The sequence below is a fragment of the Carassius auratus genome, chromosome 44 (assembly GCF_003368295.1).
Source record: "Carassius auratus strain Wakin chromosome 44, ASM336829v1, whole genome shotgun sequence".
NCBI classification, from domain to species: domain Eukaryota; kingdom Metazoa; phylum Chordata; class Actinopteri; order Cypriniformes; family Cyprinidae; genus Carassius; species Carassius auratus.
The window spans coordinates 11340667-11367732 of NC_039286.1; the positions used below are offsets into that span (position 1 = coordinate 11340667).

General features: G+C 37.5%; 2 protein-coding genes across 3 annotated transcripts; both read left to right on the top strand.

Moving 5' to 3' along the window:
- The first annotated feature begins 5850 nt into the window (after nucleotides 1–5850).
- Nucleotides 5851–14088, top strand: LOC113062511 (uncharacterized). The gene is made up of 7 exons (XM_026232416.1): nucleotides 5851–6700; nucleotides 7837–7979; nucleotides 11171–11205; nucleotides 11308–11580; nucleotides 11724–11969; nucleotides 12096–12155; nucleotides 12245–14088. The coding sequence occupies exons 1-7, from the start codon at nucleotides 6671–6673 to the stop codon at nucleotides 12313–12315; spliced, it is 858 nt and encodes a 285-aa protein (XP_026088201.1). The 5' UTR covers nucleotides 5851–6670; the 3' UTR covers nucleotides 12316–14088.
- A 1242-nt stretch (nucleotides 14089–15330) lies between these two features.
- Nucleotides 15331–26162, top strand: LOC113062528 (uncharacterized). Of its 2 annotated transcripts, none has more exons than XM_026232440.1 (4): nucleotides 15331–15400; nucleotides 23272–23643; nucleotides 25076–25102; nucleotides 25246–26162. In XM_026232440.1, exons 1-4 carry the CDS (start codon nucleotides 15331–15333, stop codon nucleotides 25416–25418), a joined length of 642 nt encoding a protein of 213 aa, XP_026088225.1. In that variant the 3' UTR covers nucleotides 25419–26162. The 2 variants fall into 2 exon arrangements, with proteins under 2 accessions (XP_026088225.1, XP_026088223.1); XM_026232438.1 differs by lacking the exon at nucleotides 15331–15400 and adding an exon at nucleotides 23060–23166.
- Nucleotides 26163–27066: the final 904 nt, after the last annotated feature.

A 27066-nucleotide genomic window follows, 5' to 3' on the forward strand; every position in this document is an offset into this window, starting at 1 on the left:
TTCGCTAAACGCGCTTCGTAGTGATGGGAAGTTCGGATCATTTTACCGACTCGGACTTTTGAGTCTCGTTCAGCAAAATGAACGAATCTTTTTTCGAGTCATTTCGTTCATTTCGTTCATTTTAGCAAAATGTTATTAAAATATTAAGTGCTACCTCCCCAACACATCTAGTACTTACGCAAACGTTGATCACACTACAAACAATACAAAAATAAAATGCTATGAGATAAAGAAAAAAATACTCATTCTTTACCTGGGTCTTCAGTCTGTGATTAGCTCATCTCACCTCTTATCTGACAAGAAGTCTTCGGGTTTAAGTCATTCCTTAATCACGTGACAGCCCCATACGCAAAACTAACGCGGTCTTGAGCCGGAAAGAGAATTGATTAGTTCATCTCACGAGTCTTTCGGGTCGAGTTTGACTCGTTCCTTAATCACGTGACAGACCCATGCGCTATTTCTGACATTTCTGTCACTGTGTTTTTGTTACTGTTTTTTGAGGATCTGTGGTTTGTTATTATTTTATAAATAAATAAAACCCTGTTATAAATACAAATTTGATTATTTTGTCTTCTTGACTGTCTATCGGTAAATAAACACTAGGCTATATAATAATATAATAATCCAAGCTTACAATAAAAAGTATTTATAGACTAGTTTGTTCATTTTTACTCCAATTTTGAGTTTGCTGGTATAAATATTGCTTTTCCTAGGCAGACTTGACATATTGGTGTAATATATGTATAAGAAGATTGCTCAAAAAAGGACATAATGACATACATTAAAAGCAAATAACATTTTGAATTTGAATTATTAATGTTAAAGGCAAATGTTAAAGACATTAAGGTTATGATAACTTCAGCTTTAACAGTTTTAACCCAGCTCAGAGTGAGGAGTTTCAGATCCTGGTGCACTGCCAGTGCAGGGGCCATGTTTTGGGAAGACTTTGACGAGAGGGTAGCAAGCTTGAGGCATTCTGCTACCTCTTCTAAGACCTCAGATGCTATGATGGAGATGCCAACCTTGCAGAGCCACTCTTACCCCGCACATCAGACCCTCTGGCCTGGTGGAGGAGATGTTCACCAGTATACACAAGCCTTTCTGAAGTCACAAAGACAAGACTTTGCATTGTGGCCACATCCGTGCCATCTGAATTTTTTTTTCTAAAACTGGGCAGATTATCTCAGATAGAAGAACTCACAGACTCAGCCCATCCAAGGTCAGGGAGCTTGTTTTTTTTTTTTTTTATAATGTAAACATGCCTTAAAGCAAGTCCTAAAAATATAGCCACAAATATAGATTTAAATTAACTTCAAATATAGTTTAAATTAACTTCAAATATAGTTTTTTTTTTAAAGCTTATTTATTTTTATTTATTTAGAAAAAGACTAGCTTGTTGTGCAATATTTTTGTTGTTGTGATTTTAAAAGGTAATTTGTTATTGTTATAAGGCTCCGTAGCTTTAGTATCTCTAAATATATCAGAGTATAATCTAAATTTTCATTTATTTTTTATTCAAATGGTTTAAAATTATTTTGGGAATAACTTGTTGTGCAATATTTAGTTTTTCTTTTTTTTATATTGTACTTTTAAAGTTCATTTGTTAAGGTTATTAGACCCTGTGGCTTTATTATCTTTTAAATTTAATTTAATTTATTTTGGAATAGTTGTCCTCTTTGTTACAAAGCTTTTCTGTAATAAACAATAAACAACTATTCAAAAGTATACAGTGATTTTAATGTTTATAAAGTGTCATATGTTACAAAAGTATGGTTTACACAGACAATCTGATTTAATAACTGCACAACTAAACAAAAACAAACAAACAGACAGAAAAAAAGATCAACATTTTAAGCATAACCAACTCTTTATTTCCACATTCAGTGTTATGGAAAAGTACCACCATGACAGAAATTAAAAACAACAATTTGAAACCAGAAATGCATCACGTTACTGTAAGAGTAAATAATACTAATAATAAATAAGTACTACGCACCCATTTTGTAAGGAAAGTTGTAAATGAACTAATTACTCTAGCCAATGTTGTCACATCAAAGTACAAAAGAACGAAAAACCCGAAGAACCGAAAGATGAACTATTCAATTATGTGCATTCTTTTACTGTCAGTGTCTATGGTTTTAGCGTTTGGGTCTGTCACGTGATTAAGGAATGACTCGACCCGAAGACTCATGAGATGAACTAATCAATTCTCTTTCCGGCTCATATTAGGTGTGTTCGACATCGGCTGCGGCTGGATGCAACCGATCGGCGAGAGTAGCCGCGTGCAGGTGGGGAGGAGCTGAAAACGGAGATATGAAGCCGGACACGTTGTGGCTCCAAGGGGCAAGGAACTCGACCGGAAGTTGAAGTCGGGTGGGGGCTGCCATCTTTTAGCAGAACTTCACTTGCGTTAGCATTCCCATTGACTCCCATTCATTTTGGCGTCACTTTGACAGCGAATAACTTTACATCTGAGGCGTTTAAAGACTCTGTTTGTCCATTATTTATTTCTAAAGATACACGACAATGTATAAAGGGCTCCATTACCTTCTATGTTACATTATGGCCCCGTATAAACAGTTTTTGTAAAAAATAGGCTAACGATTGCGTCATAACCACTCGGCTCTCTGTCGCATTACCGTACAGACAGGAGGAGAAGCTCGCAGGCAATTAACTTAATATGGCGTACTGGCGTTACATTTTAAAATACTATACAAAATAATGAATCAGAATACTTACTCCTGCTCACTCACGACAAAGAACTCCCCGCTCAAGCTCGCCGTCTCTGCAAGATTAACGATGGCAGTTTGCACGCACAGCTACTAGAAGATTTACATCTGCCAGACAGGTTGCTGACGTCGTCAAGCTTCGTTTGAGTCTGCGCGTCAGAAACGGAAGTGCTAAAAAACGCTAAAACTGGGCTTCATTTGTCTCAATTGAGTTCCAATGGGGTCGCTGTGTCCATTTCTTTTACTGTCTATAGCCGCGTTTCCACCGCAGGAACTTTACCCAGGAACTAGGGACTTGGTCCGGTACTTGGTGTGTTTCCACAGCAGGAACCAGGAACTAAATAAAAGTTCCGGGTAAAAAAATGCCCCCCAGAAAGTCCCTGCTGGCGAGGTGGTACTTTTTTAAAGTTCAGGAACTTTCGGGGGCGGGACTTTGGCGCTAAACATCCTGATTGGTTGAGTTGACGCAGCATTGGTTGAGTTCAACCACCATTTATTCGGATCAACATTTTCAAAATATTACTGTTATTGTGTCATGAAATGTAATTTTAAAAGTATTTCAGGCGAGAATGTAGTTGTTTAAAACTCAAATCTGTTGTTTATTTATAAAGACAGCGCCTATTTAAAAATGTGTTTCGCCGATCTCTGCGACGGAGAGCTTAACTCGATCAGCGGGAGCTCAGTGATCATCTATCCGCCCAGAGGCAGCCTCACCTTGGATAGACCTTCTGATATGTGCCGCTGGCTCTGATGTGTCTTTAGTGGTTAAACATAACATATAATTCAGCTGCGGGGTAAATCTAACAGGTTTTCTTTGGTCTGTATTCAATTTATCTATATGTTAAAATGAAAATAAAAAAGGCAAGTCTATATAATATTTCGTTTCATTGTAATGGCTGTATATAACGTTACACATATCCCTGAACTAAGTACATTTCTGCAGCTGTTATTATGTTTAAATGAAAACGAAAGGAGGCAGTGGTATTTTATATCCTATTTCGTTTTATTGTAAATGTACTGAGGGGAAAATTGCAGTAGCCAAAGCGATCTGAGTTCACGCAGCATTGGTTGAGTTCAACCACCATTTATTTGGATCATTTTCAAATATTACTGTTATTGTGTCATGAAATGTAATTTTAAAAGTATTTCAGGCGAGAATGTAGTTGTTTAAAACGCAAATCTATGGTTTATTTATAAAGACCGTGCCTATTTAAAAAATGTGTTTCGCCGATCTCTGCGACGGTGAGCTCCACTCGATCAGCGAGAGCTCAGTCCTCATGTATCCGCCGAGATGCAGCCTCAAATCGGCTAGACCTTCTGATATGTGCCGCTGGCTCTGATGTGTCTTTAGTGGTTAAACATAACATATAATTCAGCTGCGGGGTAAATCTAACAGGTTTTCTTTGGTCTGTATTCAATTTATCTATATGTTAAAATGAAAATAAAAAAGGCAAATTTATATAATATTTCGTTTCATTGTAATGGCTGCATATACACATATCCCTGAACTAAGTACATTTCTGCAGCTGTTATTATGCTTAAATGAAAACCAAAGGAGGCAGTGGTATTTTATATCCCATTTCGTTTTATTGTAAATAGGAAAATTGCAGTAGCCAAGACGAGCTGACTGAAGTTATCAAGTACGCTGCTGTTTATAGATTTACCGGACTTGCGTCGTCGCGGACATCACACTCCCGAGTCGAATGCACAAAGTCTGAACTAACTACCGAGGATGCACGTCCAAAATCAGCGTACTTAAAAAAAACAAAAACAAATCAGCAGTACTTTGTATTGAGAAACGCGCGCAGACCTACGTCACCAGTCTATTTGCCTAATCTACCCGGTACTTTACACCGCGGTGGAAACGCAGAAAGCAACAGGTCTGGGGGGAAAAAAGTTCCTGGGAAAAAAAGTTCCTGGTAAAAATGTTCCGGGTAATTTCGGTGGAAACGCGGCATATGTGTGGCTCCCGTAGTTTGCTCCAATTACGTCAGTCATGGCGGATCACGTGGCGATTGCTTACTTGATCGCGTTTAATGTGTGTATAAGTGGTGTTTTGGAAGGGTCTTGAATGTTAAGTTGAAGTTACAGCAAGTTGTTAGCAGTTTGCTAACCACATGCAGGTGAAGTATAAACACAGCAAAATAAACTAAAGAATATGAAGAAACCAAACAAATGGAGGAACATAATGTATTATGTATCATTTGTATAGGAGCATACATTTATGACCACATTAGATTGTATGCTTTTAAGATTAACATTTTAGTTCTTAAAAATGCTCATTTGAATAGGTTATGCTGCTGAATACTGTAAAAGGTCTGTATAAAAAAGAAAGTCATGCAAAATAAACACACACAAACTTTATATTAACAATAAAGTAAATACAGTAAAACAATATTTAATAAATATGATTTATAAGATGAAGACGACATAAAAACGTATTGAACTGTTTTAAAAGTCCATATGAGAATTTCTGAAACTGAAGCCGACTCACAATAAACTTGAAACGCACGTCATCTGTGTCATCAGTGAATCCAGCCAATCGTGGATCAGTTGTGTCGTCATCAGAATCTGTGCAGCCGCTCTTCAGAAGCTGCGCTGGCTGAGTTCTCCGGCTACTCTCGAATCGCTCTCGTGGTACTTTGACGGCACACGTCACAGTCACGTGGCGTCAGCGCTGTATCAAGTCGGACAAAATTTCTAACCGGCATGCACTGCTTCAAGTCAGCCGACGATCGGTTTGCGCAAAACTGCATGAAGTCGAACAAGCCTATTGCATTGGGTTTAACGTATTGGGCTGTCACGTGATTGAGGAACGCGTCAAAAACCCGATAGACCCGAACTATGAACTAATCAATTCTCTTTCCGGCTCAGACTGTATTGGGTAAGCGTATGGGGCTGTCACGTGATCAAGGAACGAGTCAAAAACCCGATAGACCCGAACTATGAACTAATCAATTCTCTTTCCGGCTCAAGACTGCATTGACTGACAGGTGAATTACTACTACTAGAACAGAACCCATAGAATAATGCGCATGCGCGACTGAACGAATCACTCCCCGAGACGACTCGTTCTTCCCGAGTCACATTAAAGATTCGTTCAAAATGAACGAATCGTTCAAGAACGACACATCAGCAGGAAGCCGTTTGGTTCGGTTTATTACAAACCATACACCCAAAACGACGAAATGGAGTCTGTGCAGCATTTTCGGATTTTATACAGAGAAAAAGAAGTTAATAAGACGAAGAGGAAAGAAAATCAAAAACTAGAATTAAGAATTTGGATGCTTTTATTACATAAATATGTAGCCTACCAATTCGATTTTGACGCATTATCTTAAAAGCACTGGATACATTAATCGGATATATGGAGTTATGGATTAAAAAGCAATTGTAGCAAACGTTAAGTAAACTGCGACTGCGAGGCTGCAGCAGAAACTGGATTTAGGCGACCACGCCATGAAAGGTTGAGTAACTGTTAGTGTTGCCAAGTCCGCGATTTTTTCCTGCCGCGGGTTTATACGACCCAAATAACATGATATTTAGCACCTAAAAAGTAATTTTACAAAAGGTAAGCCTTTCGAAATACAATTCAGCTAGTTCTGAGTACCAGTTGGGCGTCTTTCGTTTGGACAACCAGGCGCAGGGGGGGACAAAAACGGAATAAAAACCCAGCTCACTAGAAACAAAACAGGCCATACAACACATTACAGACGCTTATTTAATTGTATTTCACTTCAATAACATTCGAAGCTTTGAGAGGATAGTAACTCTCGCGATACTTTGAATGTATTTATTCGTTTTGAATATTTGCTTCACTCAGTTAACGCTTCACACTCTTGTCCAGTTGGTGGCGCGCACGTTTTAGTTTTTTTTTTTCCTCAACCGCCTAAAACTCCGAAAGTCTAGTCACATCATCGAACAGGAACAGGAACAGGAACATGAGGTCTTCAGCACACTGTACATACAAGGTTAACCGATTGCATCTTTAGCTAAGTTAACCAGCGGTACTAATGAGCAAACTGATTTGTTTGTAGAACTTTGAATGAATGAAAATGTGTTTTGTGTGTGTGTACGGTTTTTGCTGTCAGTCTAGATGCGTTTGTAAACGCGTCTTCTCTGATCGCTTGTGTTCTTGTCACAAGCCCCTTTTACACAATAATACCACTAAATTGCCGTAAAATTACCGGAACGAATTTACCGGTAAATTCAAAATGCACTGTTTACACAGTCGACAACATTACGTCTTTTTCTGGAAAAGCTCCAAAATACCGTTAAATTCTCTGAAATCATTAACCTCTAAACCGCTGCGATTGTTTTTGTAAACATGGAGTATATGCAGTCAGTGTTTTTTGTTGATGTTACATTTTTGTTTCAAACTTTAGCATTCATGCAAATGCGTTCAAAAGATGTTGCAAAACAAGGGAAAAGTAATTACAGTTAATGTGACAAAGGGAAATAGTAGCTGGACCCCCAGAGAGATTGACAAAAGTCATAACAGGAACAAGAAATTCTTCCACTACTACTTCGTTTGGATGGTCGTTTATATTTTTAGATATTTAAGACGCAATGTTTTCAGTTTATTGATGACCTGACTTTGTCCTGTGAATGCCTTGCTCTTGGAGACAGTTAATTTATTATACATTACTACATCACTAAATGTTCCTCTCAGATGACAACAAATTTCTTCATCCGCCCATAAGGAAAAGCGCTTTAATTTCACATTATGATAATAATGGGGTCGACGTCTTACGTCACTGCGTTCTTAACTCGTACGAGCTCATACCATAATTTTCCTTCTGCGTTCACAACCAGTAAATTGGCAGAATTCTGCTGTGTATGTTAAAACTTCTCATACTGGTAAATTGCCGGAACAAATTTATTGGTATTTTTTAAAAGATCCTGTTCACACATGTTCTCTTTACGGCAATTTACTGGTAATTTTCTGGAAAAGTCTGTATGTGTGAAAGGGCTTACTGTCGCATCAGTTTTGCGGGAGCAAGAATGCCAATGAATGAACCAAACCGTGTAACACAGCCAGAATTGAATGCTTATGGCATGACACTTGTTGTTTTTGAAAATGTTCTATGTGTGATTGTATTCACAGGTTATGGAGGAACTCTGGAGAAGGGCAGCTATCATGGGACGGCAGCGAAGAGGCAGTGAGGACAGAAGAAAAGCAAAGAAGAGAAAACACTCCAGTAGCAAGAACAGACCTGAAAAAGGTCTGAGGACTGTTAACATCCTCTGGTGAGAACTTTCATTGTGAGAATATTCAGTTTTTACTCTCTTGCAATTGAACGTGAATACGTTTACCACTTAAAAACATCAAAGCTAAACATCATAGTCAAACCGCATCATGACATCGCTACAAATACAGTATGGGATTAAAATCAGTGAACATCAATGTATTGAGAATGAGAATTTGTCATAGCACAAAGCCCCTCCCTCGATATCACGGTCTCCGCCATGTTGGAATGATACCAGCGGTGAAACAGGATTGTTTACATGTGTTGTTAAGAGGAGGTTCTCGCAATTCTGCACTGTTTTACCATGCCTTGAAGTTACTGCTGCAGTACCTCACACGATACATATGGAAAAATAGGAACAATGGAATACAGTTTTTTTTAGGTTACACCAAGCGCAAAACAGCGGTATTTGGAGAAGCTCTCAAGCGGCACAGAGACCTGGACCATTTACCTCCATGCACACATATGGACATTGGGAATTATTATTATATTTTTTGGTTTAAGTTACTACACAATGCAGGAGTTTAAAAGCCACAAGTCTTTGGAAAGTTACGAGGCTTTCTGCTGTGGCTGGGTCCATTCTACAGCAGGTGATGAAAACAGTGTTGTACTGGACAAAGTAAGTTTATTCATATGAGTTTTAGTGTATTGTAATTACATTGCATTCAGAATTAACTGCGACTGAACACTAGATTGTAGCGAGATGTTCAATGTACACAAACGTTTCCAACATGTTTTGATGTATGCTAAAGCTGTGTATGTTTAGTTATGATTTGATTTTAGCCCAATGACACATACTGTACCAGGTTTTTTTTGTTGGGGGCTGCAAAGTGGACAAACCAGTTCTGGGTTAGCTAGGGTAGTTAAATGTGTGATTGCGAGATGTAAATGTCCGGGTTAGATTAAGCCATTAACAGCGTGAATGCAAAATGACTTACATTATAAACAATATAATTCCCAATGTCCATATGTGTGCACTGAGGTATATGGTTCAGGTCTCTGTGCCGCTGCAGGGAGCTGCCTGAGAGCTTCTCCAAACACCGCTGTTTTGCGCTTGATGTGAGCTTGTTCCTGTAAGGTCCCCTTTCTTTCGCCTTAGGTTTTTGCATTGCTTTACTTTCTTCCTTTTCTTTCACGTATTCGTAGACCCGTCTCGATCTGTTCCGGCGACAAAATAAATGCGCAAAAATGAAAGCGCTCTGAAATGTTTAGTCGCGCCTCTGTTAAGTTCTGAAGGCATTGCCCCTGGCAACAGATAGCGTGTCCTACCATCAGGGCCGACCGGCTTAGACCCCTGCCAAATCAACCCAAATCGGCACGTGACTCCTCAATCTCAATAGGCTTAGGCTACATGGATGTTTTCGGTTCAGATGCTGAATCAATTGAAGTCGTACTGCTGTGGAATGCCAGGTCTGTTTGCAGTGGACACATTCACACTCCACGACTGCACATTTCTTGATGCGGGTGTGTAAATGCGTTTTGCACCACATTCACTGCAGCAATTGTTTCAAAAATGTGAGCGTACGAGTTTCTAAATGTGTGATTTGTAGAATAGGATTTGTGCACCTGCAATGAAGAATTTGAGAAGGTGTAACTGTTGTGTTGTGTTTGTGGGAGAGAAAGAAAATCTACAGGTTTGCAACTCTTAAAACATTTCTCTCTGTGGCTTCAATTTTACTGATAAACAAGTGTGGATTTCTTTACAACTACAAATCGCACTGCCACAGGTGTTCAGTTGTTTTGAATCAAAAATAACTTCACACAGCTCTATCTTGCAATGGACACACGGCACTCCTTCCGCTTTTTGGGTGACGTAAATGCGTTGTGACATTAAAAAAAATCACTGCCAAAGAACCTGATGTGAGATTTAAAATAAATTAAAAGAGGCTTCGAGGCAGAGGAATTTGCCTCGATCATTTTTTGTAATCGAGTTACTCGAGGAATCGTTTCAGCCCTAATATAAATCTATATAAGTAGCGCTGAATAATACATTGTTTAAATTCTGTTTAAACGTCTATTAAAGAGTGTATATGTACAAAGAGAATCACAATGCTGACGATCCTTTTTTTTTCTATTTTTAATAAAAGTTTCCGATAACTTCTGGATTTGAAATACAAATAGTGAGTATGTGTTCGTGGTAGCATACAGTCGTGGATCAGTCACGCACTGCACACACGGAGTATGTGTGTTTCACAGTGTAACAGTGGCATTATGCCACTTTTAATTCAGTGCGCGCACTGAGAGCGTATGGCCGGCCCGTGCAGAAAAAAAAATTCACAAGAGAACGAGCTGATTCTGTGTTTTAAAAAGAATTGTGACAGAAGAAAACAGGTAGGCCTATGCTATGTGTTATATATTCACAAGGCAAACAACCAAATGCTATCAAACATGTTTTTACTGGTGTTCAGGTCACACACAGATAATCTGATTGGGTGGGCCACCAGTCACACCCAGGCCCACCCATAAATCTGCTCCTGCCTTACACTGGCTTCCAGTTACATTTAGGATTGATTTTAAAGTACTTTTACTCGTATATAAGTCACTAAATGACCTAGGACTTGAAATATATTTCTGATATGTTGACTGAATATAAACCTAACAGAGCACTCAGATCATTAGGATGGAGTCAGTTAGAAATACCAAGGGTTCACACAAAACAAGGGGAGTCCTCCTTTAGTTACTATGCTGCCCGCAGTTGGAATCAGCTTCCAGAAGAGATCAGATGTGCTAAAACACTAGTCACATTTAAATCTAGACTTAACTGAAGATGAAAACCGATTTAACAGTCACTATGATTGTTCATTGTCCATTTTGGTCTCCAAATTCTCCAATTTGGTCTTGGCTGGATACAAAATATCTCCCAGGAAGAGCAATGCAGCAAGACTTCTCTTGCGTTCCTCCCCCCTTTAGTTTGTGTTCTGTAGCAGCAGGGTCCTGGAGGAGCACAGATTCAGCTGTATAGAGCTAAAGTGATGACAAAGTCACTCTGACTCATCTGGCTTGTTCACTAGTGTTCACAGACATTGTGAGGCCAATCTTGTTCACTCTCAGTGTTTTAATAGACTGATGCTAGACAGGAGAGTCAATGAAGTTTGTGCAGTTACAGAAGTGAAACAGTGTCAGTGTTTCTGAACAGTATTCTTTACTTCAGCTGAGATCTGAGGATCACTCTGTTTTCTTTCTCTTTATCAGGTGCCTGCTGTTTTTCCTGCCGTCTGTCCTGCCTGGTGAGTATAATGTAAAGAAAAAATGATTTGTAAATTGGATCGGTTGACATTGAGATTAATGAATATATCATTGTTCAGTGATTAAACAGTTTTTATTTGTAGGTGCTGATTCTTTACCTGTGGTGGGAGAGATAGGAGGCAGTATCACTCTGAAGTGTAATTACACCAACACACAGGACCCCATCCTGACATTTGGGACCAAAACTGCTTATGGTGGCCTACAGAATGAACACTTCAGGGACCGTGTGCACAAGACTGACACCTGTGACCTCATTCTGAAAGACTTGAAGACCACCGATGCTGGAAAATACCTTTTAACTCTTTATGTTGAGGGTGAACCACTATGCAGCTACAGTTATGAACTCCGTGTTGATGGTAAGGTCAAAACTGATTTATATGTTGATTTGGATTTTTGTTGCTTTTATTTGTTACCAGTGTTTTTCATCTTACGTGTACTACATCATCAGTTTTATGAAAGCATCATGCCACAATTGTTTTCTTGTTTTATTTCTCTTCAGTTCCTTTAACAGCACTGATAGGTGAAGAGGTGATGTTTGATGATCTGCCGGGTGATGCTGAGAGCGTGGAGCATTTATCAAACACCAGCTCGACAGAAGTCTGGAGGAGAGGGATGGGTGTCCTGACTGATCGACTGATGGACAAGGATGGTCACCTGATCATTAGGAGCTACACTTTAAGAGACGCTGGAACATACAGAGTCCTGAACTCAACAGGAGGAGTCCTGGTCACTGTGACGCTCACCGGTGAGAGAAGACTGATGGATGTTTAGAAATATTAATTATAAAGTAGACTGGTGAGGGTTAATCCTCATGATGTGAACAGGAAATGAATACTGAACTGTGTGATTAACATTTCAATATTCTGTACAGAATCACAGAGCAACCAGCACCGTACACATTCTGACATACCTGATGGCGCTGAACGAGTTAGTAAGTAAAACAGAAGCTTAAACAAAATCTTTGTGAGTTGAAAAAAACGAATTCATTAATTGTGCTCCCTTCCCACTTTCCCCTTCCAGATGCTAGTATTGGCGTTGTGTTTCTGGTAGCTCTGATGTGGTTCTTCTGGTCTAACAGTCAGGACTGCTGAAAGGATCATTGGTGCTCCTCTGCCTATTTGTACCACACTATTACTGTAATTCATTGACTGGCTTTTTGAAGCTGTTTGCAGAAGGGACTTTAAAGCAGGAAAAACATGTTTACAGCCTAGAGTAAAAAAAGAGTTTGGTCTATATAGTTAATTTTATGCTTCATGACAACTTTAAGGGGGGTGAATTTTTTTATAACTCATCAGTTTAAATTATATTGAGTCTTGAAGTTTGGCCACTTGAGTGACAGGTGGATTCCCGCTGCTGTCACTGCCATGGTGCTAGGTGGGCGTGGCTTCAGCAACCAGCTCCCGCCTATTGCTCATTTTCGACTGTCTGGGAGAGTCATGAGTCGCTGCCAAGATGTCGACGGCTAGCTCTGCACACTTTAAGCTTTAAAAATGCTCTTCAGGAGTCTACGGGTTACGTCATGGACACTACGTGCAATACCTCTGGATTGAGATATATTTATTTTATATTTTCACCTCTGGATGGACAGCATATTTATTTTCTGTTTTCACCAGTGGATAGACAGTATTCTTTGCAGGCTTAATTGCACACGTCTTTTCCGTATTGTCATTTTACCTTTATGACTTAAAATATATAATATAAAAGCTGTGTGCAAATTGAAATATTATCTTTATCATATCTCTTTACATAAAACAATTCTCAATAATACACTTAATATTATAACATCAATAATTCATGCAAACTGCATTCACAAGAACCACCTTGAAAATATATATTGTTCAGATCATATCACTATTTTTTGTGACTTAAATTCAGCCTAGATCAATGACTATAACGTTTTGTCAATACAACAGACTTGTATATGTTAATGGACCACAGTTTTTTTGCCTTGCCCATTTGGATATTCAATCCTTTTTTTTTTTTTTTGTAAATGTAACCACTTCTGTTTTTAAAATATACGTAGATTCACATGATCAGACAATTTACCAAACAATCCAGATCAAATTAAGACTTCATGGTTTTGCAATATTTATTGGAAATTAATCTAATTAGTAAAACTTGTCAAATCTGACCATCAGAACGAAGATGCCACAGTCAGGCCCTATTTCAAGAGAAAATAAAACATGAACAGTTCCAAATAGACTATTGCACACTGTGCACACCACACCTCATTCCTGCCCCCTAAAACTGGCAGTCTGGGCAATGCTCAGGAAATTCAGGGTCTGTATAAAACCCTCGCAGGTCTCCACATCTTCCGTTTACACAGTACCCCACCCAGTCTTTGAAAAAACATCTGCAATTTCTGCATTGTACAATTTTAAAAGGGACACACATGTCTCTTACAGCCTGGGGCAGTTTTTTGACATTCACCACACCTAAAGCAAGAACAGATGTACAATATGATTAGAATGAGCATGTTTATATTTAACTATATTAGAGTACAAGTCTTGTATGGTAGCAACCCAATGTTAGCTCTAGAATTGAGGCACACCAGAGTTCACTAATACCTTTAAAACACACGACACAATACCTTGAAAACAAGACGATTTTTTTTAACTAGCTAGTTTGTACATTTGAATTCTGACATGACCTATAAATCATCGACAGTTTATTATTTTTTCTTACCGCTGACATCTGCATGGCGCGTCAAAATTGAAAAGTGAATGACGATACGGAAATGATGTCTGCTGTCCATCCACTGGTGTCTAGCAAGAAGTGAGTCTGCGGGGCCCTCATCAGTTTGGAAACCTGTTGCTAGCTGTGAACATTGTGCTGTGTGTCTCTCTTTGAATGTATTTGACATGCTGGCTCCTGTGTGTTAAGCTGTTTGATCTCAAGTCTCTCATAAAGTGCTGTTAGCCACACTTGCTTGGAGAGGTGTGACCCTGATGTCATCACGGGAACCTAAAGAACTGAAAAATCTTTTTTTATGTTTTATAAAGGTGTCATAGTTAATATGTTCACCTCTAAAAGATTTTCTATAAGATGTGGTGTCAGACAAGGTTGCCCGATTTCCCCTTTTTTATTTATTTTGGTTACTGAATTATCATTAAGTGTTATACATAATCAGAATTTTAGAGGTATTTCCATCTTTGATAGGGAAGTTAAAATCTCTCAGCTAGTGGATGATACCACTCTTTTTTTAAAAGATAAAAGTCTACTTTCTATAGCCACTCAGATAATTAAACATTTCTCGTGTGCTTCTGGGTTAAGGCTAAATTTGTCCAAATGTGAGATAATGTCACTGCATAAATGTGATGACTCATTAATTCAGGGTATTCCAGTTAAAGACACAAAGTATTTGGGTATTTATGTATCAAAAAATTTAATAGCCAGATTACCTTTTGTTATTTTCCTTAGTTTGTAGCTGTTATTATTAACATCTCATTTAGCGCTATGTTTGCCTACTTGTGTTCTGTTTATTACTTGATTTGTGTAATGGTCAGCCTACTAATAGGCACCACAAATTTTGTAGCCAAATTAAACAGAGGCAGTATGAATACACAACTTTGAAATGTAAACAAATATTTATTTAAACTTACAAAAGGGCAATCATCCAAGCCCAATAATATAATTAAACATGACAAAAAATAGAAGGAACAAAGTCTTAACCAAAAAGAAAAATCCAAATTAATTTCAAATGCAAAATAAAGTTTCCAAAAATAACTTCCTTAACAACAAGGTCAATTTCTAAATAACTAAACACAATACCTACAACCCTCAGGCCACACTCTCCACTGCAGCAACAAACACAGACTCCCTTCCATTACAAAGTCATTCACATTTATACTGGTGGCCAGCACCATTACCCCATGGGGAGGGACAAACTCACATACAACACTTTACACATGTTCACCTAAATATACAGAGTCTAAAAGAAACATATTGGCATGATGTTCTAATTTATAAATCTACTTTGATGTTATTAAATCATTCACATTAAACAGGAAATAACAGCAACAACTCGGCCGCGTTGCCCCTGAAACCCCCACGCTCAATTAATACATGGTAGATTCCCACCCTAAGCGGAACCAATAATTCCTGCCATGGTTTCCTACCGGGACTCTAAAAATCACGGGATAAATGCTACACGGGAACAATACACATCATTTACAGGTATTCCATTCACTCTGATCAATAATTACAATACAACTCTTATCACTAAACAGTCTCTGTGTGTGTTTGTGAGTATGTGTGTGTATTAAAGTCCATGTTGAATGTGCGGTCTTTCCGTGACCGTCACAATTTGGAAGCTGTAGGGAGGTGGATGCCATTTCTGTTTAACCCTGTTTTCTCCTGTTTTGGGGCTAGGAAGGGAGCTAGGGTACAAACCTGTTATTTTTTTCTCTTTTTCTTTGTTAGTTATAGGTCATTAATTCCAGTTAGCTTGTTTTGTTTGTTGTTTTGGCCTTATCCTCGCCTGAACTTATTGCTTGCTTTCTTTTTTGTACGTGTTCCATGAGCTGTAAAATAACAAAATATTTTACTGGACAACTTGTTGCTAGTGGTGCTGTGGCAGGACTTTAAAATTTTTTACTTTTGTTGCATTCACATGTACTCCTACACATATGCAGGACGTAACAATTATGACAACTTAATTTTTCTAGTAGATTAAAGAAGACTCAAAATATTTTTAATCTTTGGCTACAAAAAGACTTCTCGCTTTATGGTAGGGTTCTCCTCTCTAAAGCGGAAGGTCTTTCTTGCTTCGTCTATCCTTCATTTTCTTTATATGTCAATGATTGTACTATCAAAGGTGTTAATAAACTTCTCTTCCACTTTATATGGAAAAACAGGTCTCACAAACTTAAAAAAGCAGTGATATCTAGTTGTAGAAGTGATGGGGGACTTGAAGCTATAAACTTTCATAATACCATTTACACTGGCTAAGATGTTGTTTATTAAATCCAAATTCTTTATGGTTTTTTATTCCTAATTATATATTCAATAAAATTGGAGGCCTCCCCTTTATCTTAAAATGTAATTATATGCATAATAAGCTCCCGGTTAAATTAGCTAATTTTCATCAACAGGCTCTTCTTGCGTGGAAGCTGTGTTACGTTCACAACTTCTCACCACATAAAACTCTCTTGTGGAATAATATGGATATAACTGTTAGGAACAAGTCTCTTTTTTGCACTAATTGGTTTAACAGAGGTTTAATTTATATATTTTTCTTTATTTGACAATTTTGGCAATGTCTTGTCGTATGAACGCTTCATGACTGTCCATAACTTTCCTATTCCTTTCAAAGAATATAATAATGTTCTTAGAGCTATTCCCTCAGGTTTAATGCATCTGGTTAAAGGCCATATATTATACACCAAAAGAGTTATGAAGGAATCGGCTTTGTTACTGGGCGGCATTGGCATTTATGACAAGAAATGTAATAATAAACATGTTCGCCAGATATTTCAAAAGAGAGACCTCATTGTTCCTCGAGGTAGATCCCATTGGGCTGCTTTAATTAATAATATAGATTGGAGAAGAGCATGGTTGTTGCCTCATAAATATTTTCTTCCTAATAAGACTAAAGAAATTCACTTTAAAATACTGCATAAAATATATCCCGTTAACTCATCTGTTTCTAAATATGTTGATATTCCTAGTACCTGCATATTTTGTGGCAATGAAGAGGAAACCCTAATACATTTATTTTATTCTTGTGAGTTTGTTCAGAAATTTTGGCTTGACTTGTATTCCCATTTAAACAAACCCCCTATCTTTGCACAATCTTTTAGCTTGAAAGATATTATCTATTATTACTCTGAATCTGCCAACAAATCTAAAGAGTATATATTCAACTTTTTTTTTTGTTCGGCAAATTCTTCCTCCATAAGCAAAAATGTATGGGCTCCGTTCCTACTTTTTCACATTTCCTGATTGAGGTTGACTCACTGCTCAAATCCTTTTGTTTAACTAACAATAAAAAATGTGTCATTTTTTTCTTCCTCTCTCTCTCTCTTGATTATAAGCTACAAACCCCTGTATTGTGTTTTATTTCCCCTCTTCTCCTCTATCTTCTTTATTTGTTAATGTTCTCCTGAAGGTGATTGTATATTTTCATCCAATTTCTTGAATAAAAAAAAAAAAAAAAAAACTTTTTTGTTTTAACAACTGATTTGAAGTTTTCTTTGTTGTCTGGTCTTGAGTATACAAGGGAAGAAACACCATTCCATGTATCTTCCTGAAGTCAGTTATAATATTATTTATTCAAAAATGTAATTGTGTTAAACATATTGTGCCCATAGAGCACACTGTGGTTTGTGCTACTACCTGTGCACTAGTTAAGTTTATTTTCTAAAACACCTGAGTGCTTTATGCATTTTAGACCATGTGTCTTAAATTAGGATACATTTTTAAATCGAATTAATTACATGATATTTTGATTAATGAATCTAATTAATTGCATTTAAAGTCATTCTTGTGCAAAGCATCAAACAGAGATTACAAAAAGAAGGTTCAGCAAGAAATATTTAGCTTGATAAAATGTATTACATGTACTCTTTTGGACGATGTGGGTAAATGATGACAGAATTGTCTTTTTGGTTGGGTGAACTATAACTTTAATCATTCATTTTCTTCATTTCATTATTATTACTGTGAAAATATGAAATTATTTCTTTAATGAAATGATACTCTAAATAATAAACTAAAACTGCCAGTAGGTGGTGGTAAATATCTTAATGATTAAGTCTTCGAGTCATTTATTCATTGGTTTGATTTGTTCAAATTTGAATGGTTCAGATTCAGGAGTGAAGTAAAGGGTTCTTTATGAATGGTTCATTGATTAGGCTTGTTCGACTTGAAGCGGATCATCACCATCAGACAAAGAAATTAAGAAATGAAATGCCACTGTGGGTAGCTCGGGGATGAACAGTTCTGATTTGTCTTTATATTTTGGTTGGCAAAATATAACACAATACATTCTTAAACTGTTGTATGAGTACCACATTTTCACTCGTGTGATATTGCATTAAGCCTACAGCTACTGTGATATTTCTTAACTATGTGATGTAAATATGAGACTAAATTTCAAACGGGAACTCTTGAATTTTAGGGATATTCTCTAGGCTCCATCACCCAGAAAGTTTTTGTGTGTATATATAACACCAAAACGGCCAAAAAATAGTTGATCCTCTACACATCTTTGGCCATTTTTTTGCTATTTATGTCCAGAAATAAGGTCAATATGTTGTCAAATGTCAAAAATAACCATTCCATTAAATTCCTGGGGTCAGAATTGTATGGGAAAATGTGTTCATTTGTCTCTGTATGTTGTTTACTTCTAATGTTATGCCACTTTCTATTTCACTTTTAGATTTTTCGGGTTCCGGTCGGGTGCAGCAAAGGGTTAAAAAAGAACCTGTTGGGACATTATTTCAGCTTGACACCTGGCAGATTATGAAAATAGACACTTTAAGGATTTAAAAAAATCAGGTGGCATAAAAAAAGCCGGGGGGTGCGCGTGGACCCCTATTTCCATCTAGACTATAGACCTTTTTTCGGAAGTGTTGTTGCTTCAATGCGAATGACTTGTCCAGACAGAACTGCTCATCTTTTGTACATCCTTGAAGGCTATCGCTGTATTTGTAGGGACACTTGATCTCCACCACCCCTTTGCCACAGCAGGTACATCTTGCTATCCCATCTGGAGATGATCCAAGGTGTGGCTCAGAAGGTTGCACTAAGCCGCATGAGCTGACGCTGAAATCTGAATGGCTTTGGGATATATGCAGTGTAGGCTTGTCTTGCCGTTTCCTCCATGTACTTACCCCAGAGATGGGACATTTAACTCTGTTCTTTTATACTGCATTATATCATTTAGGTATTTCTTGTCAGTTGTGGTCAATTGGTGTAGTTTAGTGCTTGTGATTCGACCAGCCCTTTAGATGAACCAGTCCTTTGACTTTGACTGCTGCTGTGTCACAAATTCCAGGTTCTCACATTGATGTGGTTGTAATGTAGTTTTAGGTCTGTGAAATGTATCCTCACATTTCACCTGCAGTTCCTGTGGTGAGTGTTACATCAAATAAAGCAGTCAAAGGCTCAGGTAAGTCAGGATGCTCCTCTGAATCAGAGTCAGATGATGCGGTGTCTGTGTCACTATTCTCCAGCACTGGGGTCCACAACCTGCAGTTCCTGTATGTCATCATCTGTCAACACTGATAATAGAGCAACAGAAAGACACAGTTACAGAGCTGCATAATGTTCAGATCAGAGCTTTAAACACACAGGTGTACAAATGTCACAATTCATCTCTAAACACACAAAGACAGCATTAACTTACACTGTTTCGAAACTGTATATACTCACTTTAGAAACATTTCAAAATCACAATTGATATAATTGCGGCACATAAACCAAACCTGAAGCTTAACCATCTTTTCAGAAGTTAGGGGGACAGAAATTACTCTTGAGGCGATCGCGAATTTGTGTACAGTTTATAGAGCTAATATGAATGAAACACACAATGCAGGAGTATGGAGCTATAGCCCTGCTAAAAAGCCTAGCGATGGCCATGCTTTTTGTGTACATTCCGGAGAACCAGGAAAAATATTTCAATCGATTGCTCAGGCATTTAAGAGGCACCGAAATGAGGCACAGATCTACGTTCTGATTCGGTTCGGTGCGTACCGGTTCCATAGGTACATATTGGTACCGGGTTTCAATAGTATGTTCCTGCACAACCGGAGGTTGCAGTTTTAGGACCACGTCTCCGGTTATAGGACCCTAGTTTTTTTTGTGACAGCGCCACCTACCGAACTGGATGATATAGCAACGGTTGCAGTTATAACCAGGGGGGCAGGGTTTCACATTTTATTGAAGCACCCCTGGGCGCCGCCATTGGCTAGCGGACCCCCACCTGCTGTTAGCATTCCATTGACTCCCATTCATTTTGGCGTCACTTTGACAGCGAATAACTTTACATCTGAGGCGTTTAAAGACTCCATGTGTCCATTAATTATTTCTAAAGAAACACAAAAATGTATAAAAGGCTCCAGAGGTCAGAGGTCAGTTTCTCTCAAGACGGTAGGCGGAGATTATTATGCAAAGTGTTCTAGTGACGTACATAGAGATGGGCAAAAGATTTGAAATCTATAACGACTCGTTTCAGTGATTCAGAGTCGACTCCTTACTTTAGAAGCCAATAACTTTATAAATCGTGCACTTTTTGGTTTAATTACTTTGCACATTGTTTACACTGATGGACAGCTACATCATACACTGTAATACAGGTCATTTTTGATTTCCAATCTGTGTGGCTCTTGAACTAGCTTTTTATTTAATTTTTTTTTTTTAAAGCATTATGTGAATCTTGTGAATATCTATTTTGGTACTATTTTGTATTTCTGTTTTGTTGTGTGTGTGCACAATGGGAAAACGTACTGCAAGCCAGTCAATTAATGGGGGGAAAAAAGTGTCAAACCTTGTAAGTTTTATACTGATAATAATTTTGCTTAGCTTTACTTGTCTTTGAGTCTCTTTTAAATGAAAATGAAAAGTTAATTAAATACTTAAAGTTAAAGTTTTTTATTTTTTTTTATTTAAGGTTATTGGCAAGTTGCATGATGCAAATTAAATGGTCCCTCAGAGAGCAACTTAAAGAGTGGGCGGAGTCAGCAGAGCTCATTAACATTTAAAGGAAAATGCTACAAAACTGCCTGAAAAGAGCTGTTTTTGACAGATAAAAAAGTAGTTATTTCCGCTGCCATTGAAAAATGTTAAGCAAACTATTTTACAAACTTTTCATTAAGACCCTAAAGAATCATATAAACTTGTGGAAGTATTTTTGAGAAATATTTAATTATTTCACTTCAGAAACCCATAGAGACCTCTTATAGGGGACATTCACTACTATTTGGATACTTAATATGAAACCATTTTATTGGTTGTAAGTGTTTTTATGATTATGTGACTTTACTCCATCTTAAAATCTTATTTCTGTGAAAATATACCTATAATTTGTTCAAATGGCAGACTTCATGCTGTGTTGAGGAAAAAGTTTGTATTTAACAACTATAACACACTAAAGAAAATTCTAACACAACTAATTGCTAACTACTTACTAACTAACTAACTAAAACAAATAGTCTTCCAAACACAACTAATTTCTTAAAGGGAAAAAAATGTAAGTAGGGTCCAAAGTAATTTTGGCTCTTGTTTGTAATTGTACATTTAAAACATTCTATAGCTTGCATAGCAAATCATTTATTGCTGCAATACAGCAACACTGAGAGAAGTGAAATACACAAACATAACACATGGCAACCACAACCCAATAATCTTCAGCACAATGGTAACCACAGAAACTTAAAATAAATAAATAAATAACTGAACATTAAACACTAACAAAGTGAAAGTAAAAGACTAAGCATGAGGCCACAACTGCCAGGGGCCAGAAGTAATCAGATTTTGACCATTGGATTGGAAAAAAATCTTGAAAATGGGTAGTTGGAGAACAAAAGGATTCTAAATTGGGATTCAATCACAAAATCCAATCTTGGTTTTGATCTGGACCAGGGATTCAAACTCAGTTCCTGGAGGGCCGGAGCCCTGCAGAGTTTAGCTCCAACCCTAATTAAACACACCTGATCTAAATATCTAAAGTCCTTCAGTCTTATTTGAAAACTACATGGTATGTGTGTTGGTGCAGGGTTGGAACAAAACTCTGCAGGGCGGCGTTTCCACCAGGAACTGAGTTTAACACCCCTGCTTTAGGGTCTCCTTAGAGCATTATTAATCCAGGTTTGTAATTCTGAAAAAGTGTGTACCTGGATCAGGGTGATCCAATCGAATTTTGCTTTGAAAAACTGGCACAAACTTAGGATGAGTTACCTGCTGCGCATGAGAAGGTGAGCTCTACAGGGAATGATTAAACTGATGCACATATGCGCAAGTGTTTGTTCATTTATTTGACTTTAAGGATTGCTCACACCAATCAAAAATGACATCAAAGTAGATGTAAGAGCGATTAAAAGCATAACGAGCTGTCTGCTCTATGTATGGCTATCAGGAACTTCACACAATGATGGAGCCGCAAACTGCCAAAACCTGGACATTATTCCACTTCATACATAGGCCTATACCAGCGGTTCCAAATCCCAGTCAACCCATATATTGTACACTGTATATTTTGCATGTCTCTCTTAGTTAACACAACTGATTTAAATTCATTCGCTGCTATGGACTGAATAGCTTCTATAGCTTTTATTCAAAGACGTTTCCCACCTGAATGCTGCTTTTAAATGCTCTTTTGTGAAGATAAACATGGCAAATCATGTTCAGCTCACACAGGGTGAGTCTCTGGTAATAACGCAGTGTCAGTCAACAGTCGTGGGCGAGGCCTATAAAATGTCATTTTACAGATTCTGTGAACAGCTTTTTTCTGAGACAGTGCTTATGATTTTTTTTTTTTTATCATTATAGGATGGTTGTGTCCACATACAGCTGAAACACACTTATGTTCAAAGTTCAAACAAAACATTAAATCAAATAGGTGCCCTGTAAGGTCAAGCTATGTGAATATTAAATTCTGACTTTTGTGTAGGAATTGAACATGGTACACTATCCTTGAGTTCGTGAACTGAAATAAACCAAATTGGAATGAGAGAGAGATACATGGTTGTCAGTGTGCTACATATGCATTTACCGTTAGTGCTTTAAACATATCTGATGCAAACCACAAATGGCAATGTTTTCACAGCCGGAAAAGCAGCAGGTAGAAGCGATTACCAAAGGAAATGAATAGCAGTGTATAGCAGGAAATGAATAGTGGTTTAAGGGTTTGCACTTTGTTCAGAAACCTGACATGCAAGACATGAAAAATATAATTTTCTTCTGTGTACTTTGGATCATAAATATACAAATCACTTCCAGTGGTAAATTATCAAACTTATAATTATTTCTAATCATTACAGTTATTTTAAATATATAAATTCAATTATTATTTTTAACCAATGTGATAATTATCAATGTCTCTTCAGATGAATCAATTCAAGGATCTTCTGATCTGCTGAGAGTTCAGAAGGGAGAAAACATCAGTCTGAAATACAACATGAGCAACCGAAAAGAAATCGCCTGGTATCACCTCAGAGCTAAACGATTCAAACTATTGATTTCTGCACAAACTGACATAACTAGGAGAAAACTTCTGACCACCTACAATCCAAACCGGACTCGTCTGAAAATCTCTACAGACCCATGGATCACCAGAGCCACGCTAGAGATTTCTGGAGTAACCGAGTCAGATTCAGGTCTTTATTTCTGTGGAACGAAGTCGGACACTACCGAGATGCACTTCGATCGACCCATCAGACTAGAGATCGAGGGTCAACAAGCCGAGGATCGGTGCACTGGTAACAGATTTCAGTTTGACTTCCAAAAACACCTTCATTAATTTATCAGGGAAGGGAGGGATGGGTAAGATGAACCAGCTGAGATGAGATCTGTACATCAGTTTTTAGTATGTGATATAGATGCTGCTGCTTGTGATTGAGAGCCGCACATGTGTGGTTTTAAATGCTAAATAGGTTTTATTTTTATTTTCAGATCAAAAACACACATTACCTATCAAAAAGAAGGCTGAAATGGGCTTGTTAAGACAAAAACTAATTGTACTGAAGTATGACTGACTAACAAATATGTAAAATGGTGTAACACTTTAGTAAAGGGACAAATTCTCCTACTTCTCTAGCAAACCTATCATTAACATATTGGCTGTTTATTAGTATTTATAAAGCACATATTCCATATCCCTAATATGACCGAATACCTAAACTAGACATGCAGGTTAACAAATCACACATTTCTCTTTCTAGTGTTAACCTAGTTAACCTCAATTTTTACACTAACCCCTGTTAGGGAAACACAGGCATAATGTAAAGTTTAATGCACTTCATGTTGATGTAAAAAATGCTTGTTGTTGTTTTTATTGTATTTTTTATGTCAATATGGTTCATTTAATGAAACCAAATGAAAAGTAGTAAACAAGGTTAAGAGTAATCTAAAAGTAATCAGAATACATGACTTAAAACGAGAAACCGATTACGTTAACTACAATTTACAAGAACTAACTACAGTTTTCATCAAGTAATCTGAATCAGTGGAGACTACAATTAGAAAGTTATCGCACTGGGTGTAAGACATGTTACTCATTTCACAGTTTCAAAGAAATCTCAATTTACCATTTCTCATTGCTTAATTAACCCACAATTAATAAGATTTAGTTTGAGAAGTCATATTTCTGACAACTTAAAAGCCCTCACCTCACTTTTCTGCAGTACTAGTTTTCAGGATTTCTGCAAAGGTTTCTAATTTATATGAAAGGAAACACAATATGTCAAATCAAATTTTAAGTAAATTACAAGTTTGAAAATGCAAATTCCAACCAATCTCCATTACTTTTTAATTTATTTTACAAAAACATCTTAACTAGAATATGGGAATAACTTTTACTGTACTTTCTGTGTTGTTTTCCAGTGCAAAGCTGTTTATTCAAGATCAAATAACAAAGAAGTTTTTTTTTCTGAAAAAATATCAAAATGACATTGCTTTATATATTCATTTTGTATCTCAAGTAAATGTATCTTGATTTTGAGGTATTTGTAATGGAAAAATAGTGAAAAATATTATCTGTTTCAGTGCATGCATCATTTAATGCCATAACTTTATTTAAGTCCTTAACTTGTGGAAGGCTAAGAGTTTTTAAGAGCCGCAGAAGCCCTGTGTTTTGATTGCTTACTGTGTTTTTAATAGAGTAATATATGTTTACTTGTCTTTTTAAAACAGAACTGCCAAAAGAAGCTGACAACACAGGTAAGTGTTGAGCGTTATGTCTGTTGTTTCTTTAGTTGATTATTAATAATGTAACTGCTCTTCTGTGGAGATCCAGCTCTAAATCTAGTCATCAGTTCAGATCAGTACAAACATGAGTAATTCTCCTGTGTGTCTGTCTGTAGACGAGGTGACGCTGACGGAGCGTGTGCTGATGTTTGGTGGTGTTGGGCTGGCTATTCTTGTGTTTTTTCTGGCTACAGTCATTGCTGGAAGAATCATTCACCATCGCGGCTGGCAAAAAGGATGGAGTGCAGCCAAACGCTCATCTAGGATTCATCACAAATCAGCCAAATAACACATTTATGTGCTTTATTTTCAAGTCTCAATATGTCTGAACCTTGCACTGCCAGTAAAATATGCAATGATGTAGCTAACCACAAACTGAAACGGAGGTCATTGGCTCAGATGTGTTTTCCTGTCGGCTAGATACTTTCACTTTAAAAAAGCTGAGATATTGTGGCAAAAGTTACCTTTTTCAGCACCAGTAAAAACTAAATTCAGTTTTTCTAAAAGAACTTTGTCTTTTTAACTTAATAATGATAATAATAATTATAATAATCATAATAAAGTCTATTTTATATAGCCCCTTTCTGAAAACTCAAAGTGGCTTTACAATATCAAAACAGATAAACATGACAGCATACAAAAATAAATAAATAAAAATACAGATAAACATGAAATCAATGGCATGAATCAGATTGTGCAGCCAGAGTTAAGAGAAACAAGAAAGGAAAAGATATGTTTTAAGGTGGGTTTAATGAATTCGTTGTAGGTTGTCCTTGAGTGTCATCTAAGGCGTCTATTGGAGCGTGTCCAGAGCATTTTAGGGGGGGGGGGGGATACACAATGTTAATAATATATTAATCGTGCAGTGTGAGATTCATTGGTAACAGAACCTTGTGTCTTCTCTCCCAGGATCAGGAAACTCCCCCGATGCTAATCACTAGGCCTGTGTTATGCTAATCTTCCCACATAGTGATGTAGAGATGTGGAGCGTGTTAGAACGAGGTAGAGCTGTAGTCAAGTCCAGCTTTGTCGAGTCCAAGTCAAGTCCAAGTCTAGGACTAGTCGAGACCGAGTCAAGACCGAGTCCAAAGAGGTTCGAGTCCAAATGAGAGAAAAAAGGGTCCTCTTCAAGACCACATACTTAACTACTGATAATGTTTGTGATGCGAGAGAAAGCATATCTCCTATTCTAAGAAAATTTATTTTACATTATTATTTGTAATGATCAAAAAGCATGTGCAAAGTAACAACTCTGTAGGACAGGGGTCTCCAAACTACATCCTGGATGGCCAATGTCCTGAAAAGTTTAGCTCCAACTAGCCTTAACACACCTGCAAGATTAGTGTGTCTAGTAAGAGCTTGATTAGGTTCAAGTATAATTAGGGTTAAAGCTAACAGGGGCGTTAAACAAGATCCTGGGCCCTATGCATAGGCTGTCCTGATGGGCCCCCATGCCCCCCACCCATGAAAATATCCAGGTAAAATAAATTATATTTCAGATTCATACTTTTCAAGGGCCCTCTCTTCCTTTGGGGCCTTGCTAATGAGTACTGGTTTTACCCCCAGTCCGACCCTGGGAGCTAAACTATAAAGGAAACTGGCCCTCTAGAACAGAGTTTGGAGCTGTAAGGTCAAATTATTTTTATGTACTTTATTTTCATTTTATTTACTTTGTATATGTATATTTATTTAAAAATGTATATGACTATGCCTAATTGGCACAGTGCACAGACACACGCAAAGCTCGTGATATGACAAATGCGCGCAGCAAGGCTAGAATGGATACGTTTGGCTCTACTGGGCATGCGCACATAAATACAGCGAAATTTTTGTCATACTGTACTAGGGCTTGCATAGACTACTCGTCGCTGTCGGAAACAATCAACTACTCCAGCATGCATTAACCATAATGAATACAAAGTGTTTGCAAGTAGGCT

Excerpts from the sequence above, each read along its gene's own strand:
- LOC113062511 (XM_026232416.1), top strand. The coding sequence starts at position 6,671 with ATGAGGTCTTCAGCACACTGTACATACAAG. Across the intron at positions 6,701-7,836 it reads CAGCACACTGTACATACAAG|GTTATGGAGGAACTCTGGAG; the intron begins GTTAACCGATTG and ends TTGTATTCACAG. Across the intron at positions 11,970-12,095 it reads GGTCACTGTGACGCTCACCG|AATCACAGAGCAACCAGCAC; the intron begins GTGAGAGAAGAC and ends TATTCTGTACAG.
- LOC113062528 (XM_026232440.1), top strand. The coding sequence starts at position 15,331 with ATGGTTTCCTACCGGGACTCTAAAAATCACGGGATAAATGCTACACGG. Across the intron at positions 15,401-23,271 it reads ACAATACACATCATTTACAG|ATGAATCAATTCAAGGATCT; the intron begins GTATTCCATTCA and ends ATGTCTCTTCAG. Across the intron at positions 25,103-25,245 it reads AAAAGAAGCTGACAACACAG|ACGAGGTGACGCTGACGGAG; the intron begins GTAAGTGTTGAG and ends GTCTGTCTGTAG.